This window comes from Pteropus vampyrus, unplaced genomic scaffold (genome assembly GCF_000151845.1).
Source record: "Pteropus vampyrus isolate Shadow unplaced genomic scaffold, Pvam_2.0 Scaffold249, whole genome shotgun sequence".
Lineage (NCBI taxonomy): Eukaryota > Metazoa > Chordata > Mammalia > Chiroptera > Pteropodidae > Pteropus > Pteropus vampyrus.
In genome coordinates this window covers 2,042,097-2,054,167 of record NW_011889030.1, presented here as the reverse complement: position 1 = coordinate 2,054,167, position 12,071 = coordinate 2,042,097, and the positions used below count along the sequence as shown (strand labels likewise).

Here is a 12,071-nt window from a genome sequence, read left to right as displayed (position 1 = left end):
CCTATGAATAAAGTAGATCCACATATAATTAACTGTTTTGTTTTTCTTAAAAAAAAACAAATGGTTATTCTAAGCCCCCAAATTCTATCTTACATAATACATGACACTTCTATCAAGCTGTACATTTTAACTTAAAAGTTGTTTAATTTCTAACATACATTAAAATCTGACATTATTTCTGTTTCAATAACTCTTTCCCCTACCAAAATGTCAGATTAACTAATCTTCATGAACACGAATGTCACCTAAAATATAAAGTTTGGCTCTTCACCCTCTTTAACCAGAAACATAGTAAGATCACTGGTGTCTACTGTATAGACCTAAAACCCATGGCAATATATATAGAACTGTTCTCTGTATCATCACCAACTTACTTGGAATTAGTGCTACTGGTCTTACTTTCAGGGAAGATCCAATAACAATAAGGAGATCAACTTCATCTTTGTCATACTTCATGGCTCTATGAAACTGTTCTGGTAAATTTTCACCAAAAAAGACAATCTCTGGTTTCATAATAGCAAGTGGTTCATCAGCTGGACACCTAGGACATCGAGGAACCACCTGCACGTTTCAGATTTTGGTTGAGGTGGGGAAGAAAAGGGAAAGCCCAAGTTAGAAATAGTATTTCCACATTTCCTAAGAACACGTTTCAAAATCATCAGGATATGTCGTCAGTTTGGCTCACATCAACTCTTGTTTTAAAAAAAAAAAAAAAAAAATCAAAGAAAACAGAAAAGCTGTGTATAAACAGCAGGAATAACTAGATACTACCTAAAAACCAATGCAATTGTCATTGATCTTTTGTTTATTAACGTACAATGAAATTCAATGTTGCTACGATCTGTGTATGCTATTATAAATTGGCGTAGACCTGCATTTGACATTCAAGACTGCACTGTACATTAAAAGGAAAAAACAGCATGTGTATTTACATGTACACTCACGCACGACTTAATCTTTTAAAAAATAAGTTTGTAACATACAATGATTCCACTTAATATGCTATCCTTTCTCATAATTATATGATTATATACACAGGTAAGTGCACAGAATTTATTTCTGGATGGTTTTTATTCTCTGCCATAGTTTACTGTAGTTTCTGGCAGTAAGCATACATGAAATACCTTTTACAATAATTTTTCAAAAGTTTTAAAGAATTACCACCCTAATTCTGAATCTTATAGGTACTAAAAGAGTAAGGAGAAAAACTAATACAGCAACATCTCACTTATGATTTAGGTTTTTATTTTAATCTTACATATTAATGAGCCAATTTCATCATTTTAGAGACATTATGGAGCAATGTATTAGTATTAAAAGGTTCTTGTGTATTTCACCAGAATACCCAATGTTAACAATCTCTTCCTGGATCTTTCTGTACCACTTAAGTACTTTCAGGAAAAAAAAAAAAAGAATTTAGAGGCAAAAGAAATAGATCAAACACATACACAAAAAACTCCTAAAATATGGGTGATAATTACCTGATTAAAAATATCTCCTCGTACAGTTTCACAGTCAACTTTGTATTTACAAATCAGGCAAGACGCTGTTGCAAAGGAACCTAAAACAACCAACATATATGTTTTATTGAAGAAATGTTCCTATTTATTAAACATACCACAAAGCTTATAAAATTTGACACCAGAAAAGTTATAGAATTTAAAAATTTTAACAGATTCCACGGGAGAACCTAAGGGGTGAATAATTAAAATACTTATACAATAGAGATAAAATCCAATCCTCAATTGCTGAGATGTTGCTACAATGATCTATCTACCCTTTGTAATAAAATAAACCAACCCTTCCAGGGCTAAAACTCTTACAGAAGTTAAAAAGTTATAGTTGTATTATCTTTGCTTAATTAACAGTTGTGTTTTAAAAAACAGTTTAGATACACAGTCTGTTCTACTTGTTTTAGACAAAGTCTAAATTTCTGAACCCTGTACATCTAAACTACCTAGTTCCTTTGGTTTCATAATCTAAAGATGTCATTTTTTTTCATACATAGTTAATATTACTTTTGTAATCAAAAAAGGTTACTAAAAAGAATTTAATGGAATGCAACTGCTATGTTTTGAAATCCAAAGCACATTAATTCTTTTGCTTTGTACAATTAAAAGTCAAGGCCAACACTTCTGCATTCTACTTTTCTTATTTTATCTATAACTGATCAAGTAACATGATTAAATAATAAAGCTTAATCTCTATTCCCACATAGCAGCCTTTCTAATCTTAATTTTTCCTAGAAAACAAATTAAAGAACAGAAAGCAATTCTGAAGTTTACTAACCATGACACTGAATTATCCTTTGGATTCCTGCAACTTGTTCCAGTGTATCTATGTTCTGAGTATAGTTCCGAAGTAGCTTTCCTTCCTTATCTGACAAGGCTATGAATTTGTGACAGAGAGATGGTTGGAACTGTCCAGGATATATTTCCTATATAATGCAAAAGCAGAAAAAAAGATTACATTTAAGAAATAAGTATAACAGAGGTCCTATGTTATGTTCAACCAAAAAATATATATATACCAATAATAATTCCCCATGTATAAATAACTTAAATACATGAGCATCTCAAAGCATCTAGATGGATGCAACACACACCTACAAAAGTAATATGTATGACTCAGCAATTAGTGAACTTGGCCCCTTGAATAAAAGGATAAAGTTGACCCACAAACATCTCTAATAAATGTTAATATTTTAATAAAAGTCAGAATAAATATACTCCCTAGCATATATCTAATTTGTTGGCTGCAATTCAGATTTTTTATAAGGTAAAAGGGGAAAAGTTTAAACTGAAATTAAAGATATATCAAAGGTATGGTGACTTTTTTTTTTTAAAACTGAAAAAAGGGACTGTCGACAGAAGAATATCAAAATTTTTTGATTCATCATTCATTATAAATATCAACCTGTTGGAAGTTTAAAGCTAAAGTTTTAATTCCTTACCAAAATTGTTTTCCTTCCACTGCACAGGCTCATACTGGTATAGTATAGAGTTGCTCATGAATGCTGAGTTGCTGGATTTTGTGTGTGTGTTTTTCCCCCCAAATAATGCTTCAATGCTGTTTCTTCTTTAAAAACAAAGAATTCAGATATACACATGGTAAAAAGATCAGAGAAAAAGTATCAATTTTGGTCCTCTCAACTTTTGACAGTGTTTTTTATTAAATTTCATTTAGTAAGTGACTATGGCAAAGGAAGTTTCTTCTCTATTTTTTTCTCTAAAGTAGTAGTGCTACCTACTTCCTTACCATTCATTACAGCCTCTCTATCACAATGCTAGAAAAAACTAGACACAACCATATGTCCGTCAATAGTGGACTGGTTGTAGATACATGGTATCTATAGAGTGTGCAGCCATTAAAATGAAGGAGAAGTCTAGATGCACTGACCTGGAAGGTGGTCCATGACATATATGAAAAAAGCAAGTTAGTCACCAATGTGTATAGTTTTGTTTTTGTTAAGAAAAAACAGAAATTATATGCACATGTATATAGATATGTTAATATAAACATCAAGGAAGGATACAAACAAGCTATAAACAGGTGGAGGAGCTTTCATTTGACATTATTCAAAAAGTTTAACAAGATTATATATGACTACTTTTAACCTATTTAATATTTTAAATTGAAAAAACTCTACAGGGATACCTTTTAGGTAAAAATAAAAAGCAACTCTCATTTAAACAACTATTACATACTTATACATATGCTACTGAAAATCTGTTATACAAAAATCCAAAAATTCTGACCAATTTTTATGAATTTCATGGGCACTGCAATTTAAGAAACATACAATGCATACATAGAAAAAAGTAACAAATGAAGAGCTTAATAAAGTTAATGTTTATAAAAGAAACTGAAAGTCACATTATGTTCTAGACCATTGAGTTGTGCTATACTAATCACTGTTTTAGTCCCAAGATGCTTTGTGCTTTAGCACATTTATAGAGGATTAAACATCATAGTATTTTATTAAAGCTCCCTCTAGAAATAGCTGTTAGAGTGTTTTAACAAATCTTAGAATATGCTAGGCAACAGATAAAATAGGATCTAAAGTAGGAAGAAAAGTGCTAACAGCATGCCACATACAAAATAAGAACAAATGACCTCCAGGGTAGGGTTGGGGAGCAAGAGTACCAAGACTCCAAGACTCCAAGACTCCAGACTACACACTCCGGAAATGAACTTTTTTGTGCCTCATCCCCTGTCGCCTCTTTTAAAGGGAGAGAGAAGAAAAGCACAAAGATATATGGTCACTAAATTCAGCTGTACACTCCAGTTTCCCTTATGTCCAAACCATAATAGTTAGCCCTTAAAGTTATGAATCAATTCCTGTAATTGGGGATTATTTATGAAGCAATTTTTGTTGTTTTATATGCCTAAATTTTATGTGTTAAAACCTAAGTGATTTGAATCTTAACTTTGTCTTTTTTTTTTTCTGAATATACAGTGGACTATGTCTGAATCATCAGATTTAACACTATGTTCAAACTAAGGGATGTAATCTGAAATAATAAAGAAAAATTACTCTGGAAGAACTGTTTTAATAGAAACTATTCCTAAGGCAGGCCCTTAACATGAAAAGCTGCTAAAAATCAAATGCCTAGGAATACAATTTTCTGCTAAAATATGGATTAATTCTTCCATGTTGTATCTGTGACATGCTAATCCTATTCTAAGCAAGACAAGCCATTCAAAATGGCTGAATATTCTAAAGTCCTATTAAGGAATCAAGCATGTGGACTGGGCCATTCTGTCATTATTATAGGGATCCTCACAGATTAGAGTAAAAGCAGAGCTGGAACCGAAGGCTTAAAATACTTTTTAATAAGAGCCCTTGCTTCCACATAGCTGTGTCTAAAAACATGCAAACGATCCAGTAATTGTTCATAGCCAACCAATGAGGTCAAGACTAAAGCTTCGAACTACCTGCCGTAATGAGTTTTCATGAAGAAATAATGGCTTTCCTCCAGAGATGCTCTCTCTGCTTGGTTTCTTCTCAAAATTTCTAGCAATATGAATGAGACCCGAGTCAAAGGCAGAGGTGTTAAGTGCAACCCTTCAAAAATAAAAGGACTCATCCAAGTTTGAGATGCTCTACTCGCTAATATCCACCTCCTCCTACATATCAGAGGGAGGCAGTTAAATAGAATTGGTAAGAAACTAGAACCTAAAATCTTCGTTGCCAAAAAGTGAAACCAATCAATCTTGTTAGAAAAACCCTCATAATCCCATCTTGTTTCACTCATTCCAAAAAACCATACTTGAATAGACTACTCAATCTCACCTAATTAATACTTACAAATTAAAGTTAGTCACCTAATTCAACTGCTTTTTTTTTTTTTTAAGTCTAATTTCCTGAAGAACTCAAGGTTTAGCCAACTTTTTCCACACAAGGATACCAGAAAGTAAATATTTAAGGCTTTGCAGGCCATATACAATTTTTGTCCACATGGTAAACCACTCAATCTTCCACTGTACGGCAAAAGCAGCCATAGACAAAATGCAAATGAATGAGCATGATTGTGTGCCAATAGAACTTTATTTATGGGCGCTGACATTACAATTTTCATATAATGTTCAATGCCGTGAAATATTTTGATTTTTTCCCCATCTGTTTAAAAATTAATTCTTAGCTCACAAGCTATACAAAACAGTGGCCACATTTGGACTGAGGCTGCAGTCTGCTAAGCCCTGTACTCACCTAGAACAAGACAATTTCAATTAGTCAAGCTATTAGTTACTACTTAATGACGTTTTCGTATGTAACAGGCATAACAGGAGCACTTTATTATAATGCAGTAGATTAGGCTGAGGGCTATGTTTTTATACTTTAAAGGACTGTACAGGAAAACAACACGATTGAGTTCCTATGTTGTCCACAAAGCAGGTCACATTTACTACCTAACCCTATAAAGAAAGGATCCCTATGCTGTGAGGATCTCTATGCTGACCCTACTATAGGATATGTATACCCGCATTTGGCAAATGAAAAAAAGCAAAGCACAGATGCAACTTGCCAAAAGTCACAAGACCCAGTAAGGAGCAGAGCTTTCATTTAAACCCAGTTTTCATACCAAGTTGGCTCTTAACCACTATGCAATACTGCCTTTTCAATTTCTGATCTCTCAACCTCAGTTTTCATATCTTTCTTTTAGGCTAAGCACCATTTCTAGTGTGTATTGCTAACTAACCTAGTAAGATAAATTCACTTATTTTGCACATCTTCATGGGAATACTGGAGGTTCGAATTCCAATCACTCTCAACATAAAAATACTCTTTAAGAATACATAATGTTCCCACTAATCGGTGTTAAGAAAAACATCCCAATGGAACAAAATTGCTAATAACAATCAGGTCATTCAAGGATATACACATGGCCAGGGGTAAAAAGTAGTCATCTATACTAAACAGCAACAGAACACTAATATGCAAGAAGATGCTAATTTTTATCTACTGAACTGATAATTTTAACTACCTTAAAAACTTTAGTTATCCATTAATAGAAGACTGATTAAATATATCATGGTACAACTATAAAACAATACTATACAGACTTTTCTTTAAAATAAGGTTATGCCTTTAAAGGACCATTATCAAACTATTTCCAAGAAAATTAAGTGAAACAAAAGCAAGGTAGAGAAAAGGGTGTATAATTCTTTTGATAATTTTTAAAGTATTATTAGAAACTTACACTACTCCCCCTGCACCACACATACACGTTTACTTTTTTTTTTCCTGGAAGGATATCCAAGAAAACATTTTACCATGGTAACCTCTGAGGAAAGAGTAGCAAGCAATAAGGAAGACTGAAGGAGAGGCCCACTAACACTTATATTTTGTACTGCTTGAATTTATTTTTAAAACATAACAAAACACGCACACATGATTTTTTTAAAAATCTTGTCACGATAATAATGTATTGAGGTTTTTTTAGGGGATGGGGGGGCAGGACAGGAAGAGGTATGCTAAATCAGCCTCTCTTTTGATGAGAGTATATTTTTCAACATTCCCAGGTAGCAATGTGACAAAATGTATCAGGACCCTTAGCAATTTCCCTTTCGAGAATTTATCCTAAGAACACTGGAAACACACCAAAAAGGACAATCATAGCAATACTATTTGTAATAACAGGAAGTAGGAAACGTCTAAAATGTTTACTTACAGAATTATACCACTTGATGAACATTATGATGATTATAAAATATTAAAGTATCTAACAGAAAGTTTATTATATTAAATAGAAAATACTATACATCAAATCAGTAAGTAAAAGCCCATTTTTATAATAAAAAATATATCCAGCTATAATACTATATGTACATTTATACATCTATACATCTATAATCCACATAACACCTGGGGTAGTAACATATTGTCTTCAGGTGAATGGGATTGTGGCTATTTTTTTTTTTCTTTTGGCTTGCATGTTTTTATTTTTAGGCAGTGAGCTGGTTTTAAGGTTCTTTAACTTTGTAACTACATAACCTGGTATGTTTGCACATTACCAATAAAGTGATAATTTACTGAATAAATATAAAGATACATTTTTTGGAATTTAGTTCATGAAAATTCAGTTCATATTTTTCCCTTCATTTTTTCTTGAGTTTTAATCACTTCAGGGGAAGAAACATTAAGTTCAATATGGGATAGCAAATACACTCTTTGGACACAGTCCTTTTTAAAAAAAAAGTTATTTTACACATCCTCAGTTTCACTTCTACTGACTCTTAATATATATATGTTCATTTTTATCAGCATCGGTCAATTACTTTTAAGACTCCTGAGAACCATGATTACAATGCATTATCATTTAAGCACTTATTATATGCAGGAAGATAATGATTCAAGACACGGCTATATAGCTTTCATATTGCCCTTCACTGTTCTTATGTAAAAAAAATTGTTCTTGCACACTGTACTACAAATGGTGCTCAAACGGAGCAGTTTTGCAGGGGACAGTTGGCAATGTCTGGAAACATTTCTGACTGTCAAGACTGGGGGTGGGAGTGTTAATAGCACTGAGTAGGAAGAGGGATGCTGCTAAATACCGTACAATGCAGAGGACAGCTTCTCACAGCTAAGAATTATCCACTCCAAAATGTCAATAGGTTGAGAAACAGCTCTAATGGGCCAGTAACCTCTTAACACATCTCTCCATTACTTGAAATTTCCAGTCTAAATGAAATCTAAGTTTCTTCTCAATAATTATACACAATCGATGGCCCGATACATGAAGGAAATTCTTTCCTTCCAAAATGTCTAAATTTCATCTTAATAGCTTCATATTACATTATTTTTCTCTCATAACTAGCAAAAATCACAAGCCATCTTAATGAACTTTCTGCCTAGTAGAGCAACTGGTAAAAATTTTTAGATTTTATTAATATTTTACAAATCTAGTAAAATATAACATTAACATACTCTCCCCATCCTCCATTTTTGGATATTACTCTTCATTCTTTGCCCTTATTTCTCCTTAACCTTTCCCCAATTATTTATTTTTAGGCCCAATAGTAACTCAGTCTCTTCTACCAATTACCATTAATTTTAAGTGTTATTGCAATAACCAGAAGCTCTCTTTTAGGCATTTCCTAATGTGAGAATTAAAATACAATAATTCTATATGAGAAGCAGTTATAAAGGTTAATTATTCAGCTCTTACTGTAACTTAATTGAAAACTCAGAAAACCAATCAAGCAAAATTAAGTTTATATAAATAAGACTGGAAAAGGCTGTATCTTTTAAATGACTGAAATTTTAATTGCATAAATTCTTAAAACTTCAAAGAAAAGTGAAAAATGCCACTCATCCAACCTTTTCTTCTCCTAGGTAGTAGATAATCTATACACAGTGGTTAAGAACACTGTAACACATTAACAGTTTGCCATTTTTACTGTAATTCACATACTTTATGCACCGTCTAGATTTGAAGTACACTTCCTAAAGTTCTTGTAATTTGTCTTTATCAGAGTAATTCTGAATTGTTTCTACAGATGAATACTCAGTTTGTATATTAGACAACTAAGGTTACAATCTTTCTCATCTAGCTATTTCTATTCTCAGTTACCACATTTTCCCAAGTGTCAGGTTACTACTTTAGGAAACAATTTAGGACAAGTTTGTTTGGGCAATATGTTTTCTTTCTTTTCAGACCACAGAATTTACAGCAAGTGTCTTAGGAGCATTATATAAATGGACTAGTGACTCAAACTTTTATAATCAGATATGAAATCAAAGTAGTTTCTAGCTACTTGCCCGCCTTCTGCTACTAGAGCTATCATAATGCCTGGAGCCTCGGTCTAATTCAAGAAACCTATAACTAGGTGATATTTCCTTGGTCTGCAAAATCATGCATTAGGAACACTAGCACCAGTATGTTAAAACGGTAAATCTTCACTAATTCATAATCTTGAAATTAAGAAACGGAAAAGACAAAGAAACTAACTTTACATTATTTCAGTGTGAACTAGGTGTCTGTTCTAAAGGCTAGCTATAAATGACCATCACTACTGCTTATAATGTAAAATGTTCAAAATTTTTACAAGTTTCAAGTTGATGGCTGGAAAGATTAAAAATTCTCCCAGTGACCTGAAAATTTCTCAAATTTAGTTTTTAGTTTTAACAATTAAATCATATCCAAGAGCTTAACTCTCAGATTTTTAAATGTTTCAAATGTAATTGTTGCTAATTAGTGCAGCTGTCATTGCCATTTTTATATTCCTTAAAAGAGTGGATTTATATTGTACATGTTGAAAGGAATTAAGAGTATTATGTATTTAATTTACTTTAGAACAAACCATAGTCTCAACAAAGCTGTGGTTTGAATTTGTTATCTTGGGCTGTCCATTGCATGTAAATTCAATATGCTCTTTTGGATGTAAATCTTGGAAATACAGTATGAATGCTATCATTAATAAAAACATTAATCCTAGTCCAAAAAAAATAAATATCCAAGATATTTTAATATATAATTTCCCCATTTTACTCTAATCCCTATTTATAACCATATCTGGATAAAACAATGTATTTCTTTAAAAATAATCAACCAATTAAACACCATTTGTTCTGAATTAGCAAGGCTCTTCCTTTTACCATGTTATATAAACTGACCATAGTTTGAAAGTAGCTGAGGTCACCTTTTTATTAAAATTCGGGTTCATTTAATTTCTAGATTCACTATAAATAGTTACTAATATGAAACACCCTTTCAAATATATTAAAGTTTAGCACTAACAATTTTACAATGTCTTTCCATGAGACTAAACTTTGAGGGAAAAAAACCCAGTTTTATAATGACTAAAATCTCTTAGACATGGATAGTATATCAAACTTTCTACTTCAGAGCAGAGCTGCCCAACAGAAATATAATGTGAGCATAAAAATTTTCATAATTTATAACAAAATATCAAACGTATCATTATTTCCACATATATTTGTTAATATATAATAGAAAAAATTAATTATATATTTGCTATTTTTTCCATACTAGGTTTCCAAAATCTTGTATGCCTTCCACACTTACATCATATCTCAATACACTTAAGTATTCAATGTGGCTAGTGGCTTCTGAACTGCACTGTGTGGCTCTAGAGACTCTAGAGCAAGACACAGCACCCCTGACTAAAATGCAACCTAAGAATCTTCTCCGCCCCAATCACGAATTTTCAGGCATATGCTTAAGTTAAGATCTGGCTAACATAAAGCATACCAAAGCAGATGTTATAATTTTTATGACCATTAATAAATATCAAAAATCAAAACAGTGATGATGTTACTTTTCCATCAGTCTACGAACCTCTAAAAAAGCCTGGACAATGTAAAGGCCAATAATGAAGTGCAAATTTGAAAAATGTAAAATAGCCTCTTCTTTAAATCCTAAAATGAAGAAAAGTAAATAATAAACCCTTCTGAGAAGAAGGGAATTCGGACTGGAATGACTTTATTTTGGTGATCTTATTTCCATACCACATTACTATTACTGAATTTCCTAGATACTGAATGGTAAGCTTAAGAAGCCTGAATGTGAACAAATACTTTTTCATGAGAGGCCAAAGAAACAAGCAGAAGAGTCTGTAGTACCTTTGCAAACTTGAAGAATGGTCTTGGATCTTTTCTGAAATATTCAATATCAAACATTGCTTGAGGATCAGGAAGGTCTGGGAAGTCTACTGCAAGGCGAGCATAAATACCATCTCTTGACCTGAAGTCAGGTATTCCACAAGAAACAGAAACCTGAAATATGCATGGCATAATTTGTACAATTAAATCATCTATCTCTATCTTTATAATTACTTGTTCTGTTATCATACAATTAAAGAAGAGTTGAAAAATATTTCAGTTTTAAACTTCTTTTGGAGAACAGAAATACCACCCTATTCCAATTGAAATAGAAATAAAACACCCAAAAAAACGAGTATTATTAAATTTATCACATATGCCATTCATGACAGGGTAAGGAATTTTAAGTCAGGCTAATTTCAAACCTTTAAGCATTTAACCAACAAATTAAAACAATTGCAAATTGAGAAGAGCATAAGTCATTTTAAATTATTTTAACTAGAAAGAAGAAATCTCTCATCTGGTCAGGGTCCTATTATTTTGAGAACACTAACTTTTGTATTTTTTTTTTTTTAAATACAATTCTGTACAATATTTCAATTGTTAAGAATAGATTTAGATACTATACTTTTTCTTCAAATAAACCTTGACATTTCAAATAGGAATTTCAGAATTATCTTTTTTCCCACAATTTTATGAGCTGACTACACTTTGAGCTCAGAGCAAACCAAACTTGTCTAAATCACATCAGGGATAAAACCAGAACTATTCTTGATGAACATTTAAGATCAAGTAACCACCTCTCAACTTAAAATGGCAGAAAGCAGGACTATAATTTAAACCCAGAATTGCCCTGGTCACTAACATATTCTGTATTTAACAAAGGATACACAATAGCCTTAGGTAAGCTAGTTAACTGCAACCCTACAGCTGAACAAATAAAAATGTCCAAGCTACCACAATCACATAACCTTAATGTAAAATGGAGAAGAGGTAAGAA

General features: G+C 32.2%; 1 protein-coding gene across 2 annotated transcripts in view; it reads right to left on the bottom strand.

Annotated features, from left to right (window-relative positions):
- Positions 1-12,071, bottom strand: part of SIRT1 (sirtuin 1) — a 29,327-nt gene that overhangs the window by 13,395 nt on the left and 3,861 nt on the right. Inside the window, exons 3-7 of one of the 2 annotated variants that reach the window (XM_023520123.1) lie at positions 11,093-11,245; positions 2,954-3,078; positions 2,290-2,437; positions 1,482-1,561; positions 375-561 (exon numbers count right to left, since the gene is read on the bottom strand). In XM_023520123.1, the coding sequence (XP_023375891.1) occupies positions 375-561; positions 1,482-1,561; positions 2,290-2,437; positions 2,954-2,986 (448 nt within the window). In that variant the 5' untranslated portion in view covers positions 2,987-3,078; positions 11,093-11,245. The remainder of the gene's footprint in view (positions 1-374; positions 562-1,481; positions 1,562-2,289; positions 2,438-2,953; positions 3,079-11,092; positions 11,246-12,071) is intronic. The other variant, XM_011374482.2, reaches the window with a different exon arrangement.